Source organism: Salvelinus fontinalis, unplaced genomic scaffold, assembly GCF_029448725.1.
Source record: "Salvelinus fontinalis isolate EN_2023a unplaced genomic scaffold, ASM2944872v1 scaffold_0944, whole genome shotgun sequence".
Classification (NCBI taxonomy): Eukaryota; Metazoa; Chordata; class Actinopteri; order Salmoniformes; family Salmonidae; genus Salvelinus; species Salvelinus fontinalis.
In genome coordinates, this window is record NW_026601153.1 from 56409 (window position 1) to 72984 (window position 16576).

The 16576-nt window shown below is 41.3% G+C and overlaps 1 protein-coding gene across 1 annotated transcript in view; it reads left to right on the forward strand.

The window, feature by feature from the left end:
• The window catches only part of LOC129847791 (zinc finger protein 721-like), a 55445-nt gene extending 40237 nt beyond the window's left edge, over window positions 1-15208 (forward strand). Inside the window, exons 3-4 of the mRNA XM_055915472.1 lie at window positions 4572-4851; window positions 11659-15208. Of these exons, the coding sequence (XP_055771447.1) occupies window positions 4572-4851; window positions 11659-13214 (1836 nt within the window). The 3' untranslated portion in view covers window positions 13215-15208. The remainder of the gene's footprint in view (window positions 1-4571; window positions 4852-11658) is intronic.
• The last annotated feature ends 1368 nt before the right edge of the window (window positions 15209-16576 follow it).

A 16576-nucleotide genomic window follows, 5' to 3' on the forward strand; every position in this document is an offset into this window, starting at 1 on the left:
TTACTTTGCATTGGAAATGTTTTAATATTTTGTTTTAAATTGTGTAAACAAACAATAACTACATTAACTAGAACACATCTCCATTAACTACATCACACCTGTCCAGACCCACTAGAACACACCTCCATCTCCATTAACTACATCACACCTGCCCAGACCCACTAGAACACACCTCCATCTCCATTAACTACATCACACCTGCCCAGACCCACTAGAACACACCTCCATCTCCATTAACTACATCACACCTGTCCAGACCCACTAGAACACACCTCCATCTCCATTAACTACATCACACCTCCATCTCCATTAACTACATCACACCTGCCCAGACCCACTAGAACACACCTCCATCTCCATTAACTACATCACACCTGCCCAGACCCACTAGAACACACCTCCATCTCCATTAAAACTACATCACACCTGTTCAGACCCACTAGAACACACCTCCATCTTCATTAACTACATCACACCTGCCCAGACCCACTAGAACACACCTCCATCTCCATTAACTACATCACACCTGCCCAGACCCACTAGAACACACCTCCATCTCCATTAAAACTACATCACACCTGCCCAGACCCACTAGAACACACCTCCATCTCCATTAAAACTACATCACACCTGTTCAGACCCACTAGAACACACCTCCATCTTCATTAACTACATCACACCTGCCCAGAACCACTAGATCACACCTCCATCTCCATTAACTACATCACACCTCCATCTCCATTAACTACATCACACCTGCCCAGACCCACTAGAACACACCTCCATCTTCATTAACTACATCACACCTGCCCAGAACCACTAGAACACACCTCTATCTCCATTAACTACATCCCACCTGCCCAGACCCACTAGAACACACCTCCATCTTCATTAACTACATCACACCTGCCCAGAACCACTAGAACACACCTCCATCTCCATTAACTACACCACACCCACTAGAACACACCTCCATCTCCATTAACTACATCACACCTGCCCAGACCCACTAGAACACACCTCCATCTCCATTAACTACATCACACCTGCCCAGACCCACTAGAACACACCTCCATCTCCATTAACTACATCACACCTGCCCAGACCCACTAGAACACACCTCAATCTCCATTACCTACATCACACCTGCCCAGACCCACTAGAACACACCTCCATCTCCATTAAATACATCACGCCTGCCCAGACCCACTAGAACACACCCCCATCGCCATTAACTACATCACACCTGCCCAGACCCACTAGTACACACCTCCATCTCCATTAACTACGTCACACCTGCCCAGACCCACTAGAACACACCTCCATCTCCATTAACTACATCACACTGGTCCAGACCCACTAGAACACACCTCCATCTCCATTAACTACATCACACCTGCCCAGACCCACTAGAACACACCTCCAACTCCATTAACTACATCACACCTGCCCAGACCTACTAGAACACACCTCCAACTCCATTAACTTCATCACACCTGCCCAGACCTACTAGAACACACCTCCATCTCCATTAACTACATCACACCTGCCCAGACCCACTAGAACACACCTCCATCTCCATTAACTACATCACACCTGCCCAGACCCACTAGAACACACCTCCATCTCCATTAACTACATCACACCTGCCCAGACCCACTAGAACACACCTCCATCTCCATTAAAACTACATCACACCTGCCCAGACCCACTAGAACACACCTCCATCTCCATTAAAACTACATCACACCTGTTCAGACCCACTAGAACACACCTCCATCTTCATTAACTACATCACACCTGCCCAGAACCACTAGATCACACCTCCATCTCCATTAACTACATCACACCTCCATCTCCATTAACTACATCACACCTGCCCAGACCCACTAGAACACACCTCCATCTCCATTAACTACATCACACCTGCCCAGACCCACTAGAACACACCTCCATCTCCATTAACTACATCACACCTGCCCAGACCCACTACATAATAAAGCATTTGACCTTTCTTTTGAATAAACAACAGCGGATTGGTTGATTTCCAGGTATTAATTAAGTATAATATTTAAGGGTGATTGACGAGAAAAGTATCGTCCAACTCATGGGTATCTCACTGCACCCTCAAATGCCATGTTTTGAAATATACAGACAGACGGATTAAAAGTAATTTTACATTGTATAACTGTACTTCTGACAGCCAACATTCTAACTCCGCCCATAACTTTATGACATCATAACATTCCCAGAAGGATTATTGAGTCATTGTTAGTTTTACACTGAAGACATGACTCTGCCGTTGTGCTGTAGAATTTGTGAATTTTGTCTCTTGTATAATAAGGGACGATCATTTGTCCCAACATCACAGGCCACAGACTTTGATGCAGTTAAAGACTTCCAAAAGTTTTTCCGCAGTTTAAGATCAACTGAGTTTTTTAAATGGGGTTTCTCCCTGTTCACCTGCCAATGTGAATCCTTTGAACGAGACAAGTTACCAGACAGGACATATTGCTAATGTTCCTCCCATTGATAACCTGAAAGACAATTAACTTGTGGGCGGTGTTGGTGATGACGTCCTATTCGATGACGTCGTCCATCGGGATTCCCCAAAAAAGAAGACGCTCTGGATTGATCACTGGAGTCAGATGTGAAGGAGGAGGTTTATCATCAGGAGTCAGATGTGAAGGAGGAGGTTGATCATCAGGAGTCAGATGTGAAGGAGGAGGTTGATCATCAGGAGTCAGATGTGAAGGAGGAGGTTGATCATCAGGAGTCAGATGTGAAGGAGGAGGTTGATCATCAGGAGTCAGGTGTGAAGGAGGAGGTTGATCATCAGGAGTCAGATGTGAAGGAGGAGGTTGATCATCAGGAGTCAGATGTGAAGGAGGAGGTTGATCATCAGGAGTCAGATGTGAAGGAGGAGGTTGATCATCAGGAGTCAGATGTGAAGGAGGAGGTTGATCATCAGGAGTCAGATGTGAAAAGAGGAGGTTGATCATCAGGAGTCAGATGTGAAGGAGGAGGTTGATCATCAGGAGTCAGATGTGAAGGAGGAGGTTGATCATCAGGAGTCAGATGTGAAGGAGGAGGTTGATCATCAGGAGTCAGGTGTGAAGGAGGAGGTTGATCATCAGGAGTCAGATGTGAAGGAGGAGGTTGATCATCAGGAGTCAGATGTGAAGGAGGAGGTTGATCATCAGGAGTCAGATGTGAAGGAGGAGGTTGATCATCAGGAGTCAGATGTGAAGGAGGAGGTTGATCATCAGGAGTCAGATGTGAAAAGAGGAGGTTGATCATCAGGAGTCAGATGTGAAGGAGGAGGTTGATCATCAGGAGTCAGATGTGAAGGAGGAGGTTGATCATCAGGAGTCAGATGTGAAGGAGGAGGTTGATCATCAGGAGTCAGATGTGAAGGAGGAGGTTGATCATCAGTGAACCTCTAGGATTGTGGCTGGGCTGGTGTTTCCACTTCCAGCTTGGTCATATATTTTGATACATTGAATGTTGATATTGTGAATCTATGTTATATATTTGTACCTTCTGTTTCATGAAGTGATGTCACTAAGTACTGCCCCTATATATACAATGCATTCGGAAAGCATTCAGACCCCTTCACTTTTTCCACATTTTGTTACGTTACAGCCTTATTCTAAAATTGACTCAACCATTTTTTCCCCTCATCAATCTACACAATACCCCATAATGACATCACAGTACCCCATTAGACATCACAATACCCAATAATGACAAAGCAAAAACAGGTAAATAAATGAAATAATTTGATTTCCTTTAAAAAACAAGGACATTTCAAAGTGACCCCAAACTTTTGAATGGTAGTGTACATCTACATGATGTATTGTTACACCATGTAGGAGCAGTATAGACCTAGTCTGTTCATTATGTACATCTACATGATGTATTGTTACACCATGTAGGAGCAGTATGGACCTGGTCTGTTCATTATATACATGATGTATTGTTACACCATGTAGGAGCAGTATGGACCTGGTCTGTTCATTATATACATCTACATGATGTATTGTTACACCATGTAGGAGCAGTATGGACCTACAGTAGCTAGCTACTTATTTAGATTTAGTTTGACTTAATATAACTGCCTTAAATGTGCTGTAGTAACCATTTTTTATTCGCACTAATCAATCAACACATTCCTGTCTTTGTATGTCTCTATATAATAGTATTATTTAATTCAATTCATTTACAATAATCTTTGTCTGAAAATAAAATATGATCCTCAACTGCGTTTCCCCTCCAGTCAGCAGACGGCGATGTGCGTCTTTCAGGGGACGCTGCCAGCGTGACGTATAATCTAGTGGACGGTTCTTCATAAACAGCTCGTCAACCACCTCGGTAGCTTGCTAGCCAACATAGCCGAAAGATTCAAGCTATTTAGACGCTTTCGGTGTATATTAGCTACTGTGTTTTAGACACACTTAGGTCGTATCTACTTGTTAACCTATTTAATATTACGTTATTTTGTATCAGTCAGCTATAGGAGCTGGCTGGTCCAATTAGCACTAGCCTAGTCGCTAATGATAGCTAGCTAGCTAACGTCCCCGACCATGAGCTCCCTAAACATCACCTCTCCTGTTAAAGAAGAGGTGATCTGCTGGACGGAGAAAGAAGCTCTTGTGAAAGAGGAGAAGGAAGAAGACAATATCACAGTAAAACAAGAAGTAGAGGGTGAGGCTGTTACAGTGACAGAAGAGAAAGACGTTACAGTGAAAGATGCGTTCAGAGTGAAAGAGGAGGATTTTACTGTGAAAGAAGAGGAGGATGTAGTTTTTCGTGTGAAAGAAGAGGAGGTTGGAGATCTGTTTAACACCAGTAAGTACCGTCTCTGCAGTCGTTGAACCAATATGCAGTAAAGGGGTTCTACACTTTAATGTTGTTCTGTAGGAATGGCTGAAGCTACACTGTAACGTGTAGAACATCAAGAGTGGACCATCAACAAAACATTAACAATTGATCAAATGCATCCAATGACAATGCCTGAAATACTGTAGTCCTCAATATCTCCTATTAGATTAGCCCAATATGTAGTCTTAAAGGGGCAATCAGTAGTTGTTACATCCATTTTGGGACTTATACATTAATGATATGTACCCATTGCTTCTTTAAGAATTCACTTACAAATGCCTCATGAGCTTAGTTCAACTATCGTACCCCATCAGAACCCAAAATATAAGCTTTTTTTTATTCCAATGTTTGTCAGTAAATATAAACAAACACGGTATATCCTCAAAACATGGTTAAAATTATAATGTTGATATCATGGATGGTTGCATTTCTCCATCCCCATCCCCCAGCTTTTTACCGAAACGGGCAGGGAGTACGCTTTGTTATTGTTTCTACTGCTGATTGCTGCCCCCGTTACTCCTCAAGGTCCAAGGACTATATGTTATTTTCAGAGGTAGACTGGTTCTGGCAGCTAAAATAGTCAAATATTCCATCTAAATGTGAATCCATTCTCAATTGCGATACATTTCTAGAAACATAAATCGCTGCACTTTCATATCAATTCAGAATAATTTCACACAATACTTTCATATCACATCAAAGTAAGTAACCAGTTGAAATACCCCAAACGGTAAACCAAATTCGTTTCTTGTAATTTCACCTTCCTTTAGGCTTCTTTTTCTTCTTTGGACTTTATATGGCAGTTGGCAACCAACTTTAAGGTGCATTACCACCATCAACTGGACTGGAGTGTGATCTTTCAATCACCCACGTGGGTATATACCAAGACAGTCACGAAGAGGGCAAAACAAAACCTTTTCCCCCTCAGGAGATTGAAAAGATTTATCATGGGTCCCCAGATCCTCAAAAGGTAATACAGCTGCACCATCGAGAGCATCCTGACCGGTTGCATCACCGCCTGGTATGGCAACTGCTCGGCATTTGACCGTAAGGCGCTACAGAGGGTAGTGAAAACAGCCCAGTACATCACTGTGGCCAAGCTTCCTGCCATCCAGGACCTATATAATAGGCGGTGTCAGAGGAAAGCCCACAAAATTGTCAGAGACTCCAGTCAACAGTATAGACTGTTTTCTCTGCTACCGCACGGCAAGTGGTACCGCAGCGCCAAGTCTAGAACCAAAAGCCTCCTCAACAGCTTCTACCCCCAAGCCATAAGACTGCTGAACAATTAATAAAATCACCACCGGACAATTTACATTGACCCCCCCCCCCCCACCCCCCTCCCTTTTGTGCACTGCTGCTACTCGCTGGTTGTTTGTTACCTATGCATAGTCACTACACTCCCCTACCTTCATGTACAGATTACCTCAACTAGCCTGTAACCCCGCACGCTGACTCAGTACCGGTGCCCCCTGTATATAGCCTCCACACTGACTCAGTACCGGTGCCCCCTGTATATAGCCTCCACACTGACTTGGTACCGGTACCCCCTGTATATAGCCTCCACACTGACTCGGTACCGGTGCCCCCTGTATATAGCCTCCACACTGACTCAGTACCGGTGCCCCCTGTATATAGCCTTCACACTGACTCAGTACCGGTGCCCCCTGTATATAGCCTCCACACTGACTCAGTACCGGTGCCCCCTGTATATAGCCTCCACACTGACTCAGTACCGGTGCCCCCTGTATATAGCCTCCACACTGACTCAGTACCGGTGCCCCCTGTATATACCCTCCACACTGACTCAGTACCGGTGCCCCCTGTATATAGCCTCCACACTGACTCAGTACCGGTGCCCCCTGTATATAGCCTCCACACTGACTCAGTACCGGTGTCCCCTGTATATAACCTCCACACTGACTCAGTACCGGTGCCCCCTGTATATAGCCTCCACACTGACTCGGTACCGGTGCCCCCTGTATATAGCCTCCACACTGACTCAGTACCGGTGCCCCCTGTATATAACCTCCACACTGACTCGGTACCGGTGCCCCCTGTATATAGCCTCCACATTGACTCAGTACCGGTGCCCCCTGTATATAGCCTCGTTATTGTGTTACTTTTTATTATTACTTTTTTATTTTAGTCCACTTAATAAACTTTTTCTTCTTGAACTGCACTGTTGGTTAAGGGCTTGTAAGTAAAGCATTTCACAGTAAAGTCTAAGTTCGTGTCTTGACGGATTTGTAAAAAAACGGTTTGTCATAAAACACTATATATATATTTTTTTTAAATGTTGCTGACACCCCCCCCAGAGGTGTCTCATTATTGGGATTCATTGCTGATTCCTACCTGTAGCTCACTATGAGGTGTCTAGTGATATAGGTTAAGGGCCCTGTTGGAGATTGGTGGTTGGTAGCGGAGTCGAGGGAACAAGCAGGGTTGGACAGGGCCATGTTATTTTCCCACACACAGTCTCTGTGGTTCATATGAACCCCATTCCTGGGAATTAGATTTGATTACAAATCGCCCCTGTCTGTTACCACTCCGCTGTCTGTCCCATTCCCAGTTAGGTTACGAGGCGCTTTGTTACCAGTACCTTGACTGGTTGATAGGGGAAACCTCCATGCTTATTATAGAACAAATAATTAGGGAAAAACTTTTTAGTAAACTGAAATAAAATACGGACAATTCCTTCGACCTCATTGCTTTGTTTTTGCTCTGACATGCACTGTCATCTGTGGGACCTTATACAGACAGGTGTGTGCCTTTACAAATCATGTCCAATCAATTGAATTTAACACAGGTGGACTCTGAACAAGTTGTAGATACATACTTACTGGCAAAACTCCACTTAATTTAAAGAAACACAGCCATGTCTATATATTTTGTAATTTCTAATGAATTCTGTATTGTATTATGTAGAAGGGTGGCCTTTGCTCGATCCTTGGCTTGTGCGAGCCGGAACGGCTAATAGGTCATCTCCTGTTTCTGAAGCGTGAGGAAGACTCAGGGGTTTTATGTAATGTTATGTACACTACCGTTCAAAGTTTGGGGTCACTTAGAAATGGCCTTGTTTTTGAAAGAAAAGCACATTTATTGATCAGAAATACAGTGTAGGCATTGTTAATGTTGTAAGTGACTATTACGAGTCTTATAGCAAATGGTCTGAATACTTATGTAAATAAGGTATTTCTGTTTATTACCTGTTTTCACTTTGTCATTCTGGGCTACTGATGACACCCCTCTGAAACAAGATAACCATCAGAAAAAAAACCTCTTCCTTAGCCTACTCCTCCCGCTGCTGCTGGCCTTCGTAAATTCTGATGTTATGCTCCTATAGTTTCTGGTAATAGGCTACACCAGCAGTCGTTATCCTCCTATAGTTTCTGGTAATAGACTACACCAGCAGTCGTTATGCTCCTATAGTTTCTGGTAATAGGCTACACCAGCAGTCGTTATGCTCCAATAGTTTCTGGTAATAGGCTACACCAGCAGTCGTTATGCTCCTATAGTTTCTGGTAATATACTACACCAGCAGTCGTTATCCTCCTATAGTTTCTGGTAATAGGCTACACCAGCAGTCGTTATGCTCCTATAGTTTCTGGTAATATACTACACCAGCAGTCGTTATGCTCCTATAGTTTCTGGTAATAGGCTACACCAGCAGTCGTTATGCTCCTATAGTTTCTGGTAATAGGCTACACCAGCAGTCGTTATGCTCCTATAGTTTCTGGTAATATACTACACCAGCAGTCGTTATGCTCCTATAGTTTCTGGTAATAGACTACACCAGCAGTCGTTATGCTCCTATAGTTTCTGGTAATAGGCTACACCAGCAGTCGTTATGCTCCTATAGGTTCTGGTAATAGACTACACCAGCAGTCGTTATGCTCCTATAGTTTCTGGTAATAGGCTACACCAGCAGTCGTTATGGTCCTATAGTTTCTGGTAATAGGCTACACCAGCAGTCGTTATGCTCCTATAGTTTCTGGTAATAGGCTACACCAGCAGTCGTTATGCTCCTATAGTTTCTGGTAATAGGCTACACCAGCTGTCGTTATGCTCCTATAGTTTCTGGTAATAGGCTACACCAGCAGTCGTTATGCTCCTATAGTTTCTGGTAATAGGCTACACCAGCAGTCGTTATGCTCCTATAGTTTCTGGTAATAGGCTACACCAGCTGTCGTTATGCTCCTATAGTTTCTGGTAATATACTACACCAGCAGTCGTTATGGTCCTATAGTTTCTGGTAATAGGCTACACCAGCAGTCGTTATGCTCCTATAGTTTCTGGTAATATGCTACACCAGCAGTCGTTATGCTCCTATAGTTTCTGGTAATAGGCTACACCAGCAGTCGTTATGCTCCTATAGTTTCTGGTAATAGGCTACACCAGCAGTCATTATGCTCCTATAGTTTCTGGTAATAGGCTACACCAGCAGTCGTTATGCTCCTATAGTTTCTGGTAATAGGCTACACCTGCAGTCGTTATGCTCCTATAGTTTCTGGTAATAGATTACACTGGCAGTCGTTATGCTCCTATAGTTTCTGGTAATAGGCTACAGCAGCAGTCGATATGCTCCTATAGTTTCTGGTAATAGGCTACACCAGCAGTCGTTATGCTCCTATAGTTTCTGGTAATAGGCTACACCAGCAGTCGTTATGCTCCTATAGTTTCTGGTAATAGGCTACACCAGCAGTCGTTACGCTCCTATAGTTTCTGGTAATAGGCTACACCAGCAGTCGTTACGCTCCTATAGTTTCTGGTAATAGGCTACACCATCAGTCGATATGCTCCTATAGTTTCTGGTAATAGGCTACACCAGCAGTCGTTATGCTCCTATAGTTTCTGGTAATAGGCTACACCAGCAGTCGTTATGCTTTTATAGTTTCTGGTAATAGGCTACACCAGCAGTCGTTATGTTCCTATAGTTTCTGGTAATAGACTACACCAGCAGTCGTTATGCTCCTATAGTTTCTGGTAATAGGCTACACCAGCAGTCGTTATGCTCCTATAGTTTCTGGTAATAGGCTACACCAGCAATCGTTATGCTCCTATAGTTGCTGGTAATATGCTACACCAGCAGTCGTTGTGCTCCTATAGTTTCTGGTAATAGGCTACACCAGCAGTCATTATGCTCCTATAGTTTCTGGTAATAGGCTACACCAGCAGTCGTTATGCTCCTATAGTTTCTGGTAATAGGCTACACCAGCAGTCGTTATGCTCCTATAGTTTCAGTCAGCAACCTTTTCCATTTGGTGCCAAGTTATCTGACCATTACTACTGATCTGGTGCAAATTGTGATTTTCATATTCACATTTTATTGGAACAGTTTCATTTAATTTATAATAGTCTTTGTATCTCAACATCATTCTCTGTGGTTAATCTACATTCTATTTAAATTAAGTTATAAAGAAACATTTTTATTGACATTGCTAAGTTAAAAAAAAAAATAACTAAGTAAAGCCATTTTTTTAAATTATGAAATGCACTCGAACTATGTATCATTTAGTGTCTCTTTATGTTACGCTGGGAAACAGTTTTCATGGGCACAGAAATCCTAAATCATTTCAGAGTTTGCTAAACCCAATGGTTCTAACCGAGAGTTACCTTAACTTTATTGACACCCAAATGGATACTGTCATGAACGCGGTTCTTCAATAATTACACATAATTCTTAATACTGTAGCTGTTTAGTTAGTCACATGTTCAACTATCATCAGCTAATCCAGGAAATCATTTTCTGAATGACAGTCACATGACAAACATCACGACATGCAACAACAACCAAAGTGCTTCTTCATTCATTACTCTGGTAAAGACAGTTATGCCGTGCTCCACGTTGGATCCAACATCCCTAACAAATTGATGTTTATAATGTTATTGTCTGCTTGATTTACAGTAGGGTCTCGTTAGTCTGTTTAGACACAGAGATACTTAGCTCATAATGTGTAGAGAACTGTTCCTTGATGGATAGGCTGTTGTACAACACACAGAGCTATTTTCCTTTATTTGTTGTTAGGTGAAGTTATGGGTCCTACAGTAGGTCTGTTATTGTTAGGTGAAGTTATGGGTCCGACAGTAGGTCTATGTTATTGTTAGGTGAAGTTATGGGTTCTACAGTAGGTCTATGTTATTGTTAGGTGAAGTTATGGGCGAATTTGGCAAACAGTGTACAAACCCTCATTGTCAGGCTGATGGAAAAGCTAGACAACAAGCATTTTACTGGTTGAAGGGTTTTTTAAGTACAAAGCGGTTGATTTGCGATGATGACACAAACATATTATAAGCAGGACATTCAAACGAGCCTTACAATTATAATCCAAAGTAGTGTGAAATGCACTCAAGCAACCTGGAAATGGAGGTTACTCCCCTGAGTTTTCCCCCATTCACATTCAGAATACTTAGTGAAAAACTAAAATCTTTGCTCACCATTTTCGCTCCAGGCAGATATACTACATACAATTTTATTAAACACAGAAAGGGGCCTATATTGGAGACCAAAGTCGTCTGGCACAGTGCTTAGAGTTTCAACAACATGAATAACTTATTTCAAGACAACACGCTTAGATGTTACTACTAATGTGAAAACAAGACAAAATATGACTGTTCTTGCCTATTTTAAGACAAATTTCAAATAATCATTACATTCATTACAGACGTCAATTGTTGTACAACATCATGGCTACGCTGTTGGCATCACTTTTTACAGTGGATTTCCGCTGTGGTGGGCCTTTAACCATCTGTCTGACTTTGTTGTTCACACAGGAGAGAGACGGGACTACCGTGGGTCCTCTGGGGAGCCTCAACAACCTCATGATGCTGACGAGGCAGAGAAGAGTCTCTCCAGATCAGAACACATCAAGAAACACCAGCGGAGATCCACAGGGAAGAAACCTCACTGCTGCTCTGACTGTGGGAAGAGATTCACCTCCTTAGCAGGCATTAAAATTCATCAGAAAATCCACACAGTAGAGAAACCTTATAGCTGTCAATGTGGGAAGAGTTTTACTCATTCAACCAGACTGATATCACACCAGAGAACACACACAGGAGAGAAATCGTATAGCTGTGATCAATGTGGGAAGAGTTTTGTTACATCTGGCCATCTGAAAATACACCAGAGAACACACACAGGGGAGAAACCGTTTAGCTGTACTCAATGTGGTAAGAGTTTTACTCAGCTAAGCAACCTTATATCACACCAGAGAACACACACAGGAGATAAACCATATAGCTGTGGTCAATGTGGGAAGAGTTTTGGTCAATCTAGCACTCTGACTCTACACCAAAGAATACACACAGGAGAGAAATCTTATAGCTGTACTCAATGTGGTAAGAGTTTTACTCAGCTAAGCAGCCTGATATCACACCAGAGAACACACACAGGAGAGAAGCCATATAGCTGTAATGAATGTCGGAAGAGTTTTATTCACCTAAGCAGCTTGATGTCACACAAGAGAACACACACAAGAGAGAAATCTTATAGCTGTACTCAATGTGGGAAGAGTTTTGATACGTCTAGCCATCTTATTGTACACCAGAGAATACACACAGGAGAGAAACCTTATAGCTGTGGTCAATGTGGGAAGAGTTTTGGTCAATCTAGCACTCTGACTCTACACCAGAGAATACACACAGGAGAGAAATCGTATAGCTGTGGTCAATGTGGGAAGAGTTTTACTACATCTGCCCAACTGACTCTACACCAGAGAACACACACAGGAGAGAAACCTTATAGCTGTGATCAATGTGGGAAGAGTTTTACTACATCTGCCCAACTGACTCTACACCAGAGAACACACACAGGAGAGAAACCTTATAGCTGTGATCAATGTGGGAAGAGTTTTGCTGCATCTAGCACTCTGACTCTACACCAGAGAATACACACAGGAGAGAAATCTTATAGCTGTGATCAATGTGGAAAGAGTTTTGGTCGATCTGGCCAGCTGACATCACACCAGAGAATACACACAGGAGAGAAACCTTATAGCTGTGATCAATGTGGAAAGAGTTTTGGTCGATCTGGCCAGCTGACATCACACCAGAGAATACACACAGGAGATAAATCTTATACCTGTGGTCAATGTGGGAAGAGTTTTACTACATCTAGCATTCTGACTGTACACCAGAGAACACACACAGGAGATAAACCTTATACTTGTGGTCAATGTGGGAAGAGTTTTACTACATCTGGCTCTCTGACTGTACACCAGAGAATACACACGGGAGAGAAACCTCATAGCTGTGATCAATGTGGGAAGAGGTACACTGATAAAAGATCTCTGATTAAACATCAGAAAATACATGGAGTTGTTTCATGATATCAATGAATTAATGTCACAATGTAGAATGTTTTAACATTGTAGTAGGAGTATTTAAATGATGTCACAATGTAGAACCCTAAATGTTTGTCCCCTGTTCTATTGATTTCAGCATGATATGGATATTAGCCTCAGGGTAAAAATCCAGGCTCTGAATTGGAAGAGTACTATTTATGTAATTTAACAAAAAGTGACTAACACAAAAAGAGCTGTGTTACACTTACCATGTTGATGACCCACTTGAATCATAATGCAACACTTCGAAATGTAGCGATCTATTTTCTACAAATTGTCCTCTAATCAGGGATGTACACATTATTCCCATATTCTGTGTGTTTTTTGAGCTTTTAGTTTTAACAGGACGCGTAACCTCATCTCCCTTCTGTCACACAATTAATTTTGACATGATATCGATGAGTGATGACAAATAAGTGTTGTGTTCCTTTGTTTAGTGACCCCTACATTTAAATGCATCACTTTAAAATGTAGCTGACTGTCTTCTGCAGGTTGTCCTCTAACCAGTGAGATAAAATATATCTCCCATTTCCATGTGTTTTTTTAGTTGTTAGTTTCAACAGCAAGTACATTCTGATTTCCCCCCTAATCGATATCAGTGATTTATTGCTACTTGTCAAAACAACAGTGTTTCTGGTGCTTGTGCAGTTTATAAGGTGCTTGTTTTTAAAAATATTATTATTGTGGCCGATGTTTGTGTATATACCACATGTTAGGTTTTCAATTGATCCCAAACTGTTTCTGCATATTGGTTATTGATTTGAACATGTTAAACTGTGTTTTGACATTGGGGCTATCCCACCTAGCAACTATGCAACCAATTATTTCATATTTACATTTTATGTAACATTTGGTAATGATAATTATTTATGCAACCAACTGACAATTATATTGACATTGTGCTTTTAGAATATCAAGGTTAATTCTCACATGTGCCAAACCAAATGTACTAGAGCATGACATTGGGGACTGGACCCAGATCCAACAACATGCCTATCTAGTGAACCCTGAAAAGAGAGAGAAGCTCCGCAGTGAGGTGGAAAGTTACTGGATATTGCAGGAGTTTCTTCTTGAAATCAGACACGTCCGCGGTAAGGACAACCTGGTTGCTGATTGTCTCACGGGGGGCAGTCAAAAATATTTGTGTTTTGCGTTTAGCCAGTGCGTTGCCATGGATCACAATTTATTTTGACTGCACGGTTTTCCGTATTGGAGATGAGTTTTGTTTGGGCTCGTTCCAAGGGGACGAGAGTTCTAGAAGCTAGTGAGTTTTAGGAAGACGAGAGTTCTAGAAGCTAGTGAGTTTTTGAATTCTATAGAAAGAAAAAGGAGAAAAGTTATGATTGTATATTATTATTTAGAAATTGTTTTTTTTCTTGTTTTTAATTGTTGATAGCCAGTAGACACCATGTTTATATTGGTGAAGCATTGTGGTTGATTATAATGTGAAATGGAAGTTGTTTTCTGTTGGTGGTGAGCAAACTTGTCCAACAAAAATATAGGATATATTTGTTGTCTTAAGGGGGGAAGGTGTTACAGGCTTTATTGCGTATAGCTCGTTAGCACGTAGTACGCAACACCTTTAGTTGCTCCACCTTTTTGGTTTGCTTCCTGTCTTTAAGTTTGGTGTGGGTTTTTCTTTTGTTTGGCTCTTCTTGGGCAGATTTAGTGGGTGTCATGGTGGGTGTCTTTTAGGTCCCAGTTGTTACCAGTCAATTTTCAATCGATGCCCCCGTAGTGTCTTTCAGAGCCCATCCTAAAAAACAAGTTATGTTTTGGGTTGGATGTAGCATCATATTGTTAATATTTGAATCAATGGCATTTCCTTTGCAATGCTCATTAGTTAGTTGTTCTTCGTTTTTTTTTTATCCTCAATATTTCTGTTTATTTTCACTGTTTTTTCCTGTGAAGCCATTGTGTTGCATCCATGTCTGAAATGTGCTGCATAAATAAAGCTTGATTTGATTTCAACAAATGAATCCAATGACTGACCAATCAACAGACTCTTGGTCCCTCTTAGTATTTGTTAATGAATAGAATACAGTATATACATATGAGATGAGTAATACATAGACTAAGATACAGTAGAATAGGATAGAATACAGTATATACATATGAGATGAGTAATACATAGACTAAGATACAGTAGAATAGAATACAGTATATACATATGAGATGAGTAATACATAGACTAAGATACAGTAGAATAGAATACAGTATATACATATGAGATGAGTAATACATAGACTAAGATACAGTAGAATAGGATAGAATACAGTATATACATATGAGATGAGTAATGCCAGATATGTAAACATGCAGGAGATCCATGAAGGAAAGATAGTGATGGTGCTCAGTGACGTTGTTGCAAATGGTGGGGAACAACCAATCACGATGAGGGATCGCCAGCTGTGAACGCTTTAGCATGCTGGAGACAACCATGGAGAATGTGAATCAAGTGTTCCAATTGTAAAACGTTTGATTTAATTACATCAAGTGTTCCAATGGTAAAACGTTTGATTTAATTACATCAAGTGTTCCAATGGTAAAACGTTTGATTTAATTACATCAAGTGTTCCAATGGTAAAACGTTTGATTTAATTACATCAAGTGTTCCAATGGTAAAACGTTTGATTTAATTACATCAAGTGTTCCAATGGTAAAACGTTTGATTTAATTACATCAAGCGTCCCAATGGTAAAACGTTTGATTTAATTACATCAAGTGTTCCAATGGTAAAACGTTTGATTTAATTACATCAAGTGTTCCAATGGTAAACCGTTTGAGTTCATTGTGACGCGTCACGTTGCTGTTTATTGCCACGTTGGGATGCAACCTTTTTTTAACCAGTTCTGATGGTTGTTAATAGTGGGATTTTGACATTATTATCGTTAAATCAACATACTGGACACTCCCAACACTCCCACCTATCAATATCTTTGGCACCGTAGACATCAAGTCACTTGACAGTAATGTTCCATACAATGTTGCATTCCATGTTTGAAAGGTCATTTTCATTGAAGACAAGACATATTAACATTCCATAAAATTTTAAATCAAGGCTGAGGCTCAAAATAGTCGCCTTCACTTTACTTAAAGTGTAGGAAGCAGTGGAGTAAAACAATTTACTCACCAACAACAGCATTGCCTTAAAGTCTCACATGATGATGTAATGACATCACAATACCCCATAATGACATCACAATACCCAATGATGATGCGTTGTTACACCATGTTGGAGCAGTATAGACCTAGTCTGTTCATTATATACATCTACATGATGTATTGTTACACCATGTAGCAGCAGTATAGACCTAGTCTGTTCATTATATACATCTACATGATGT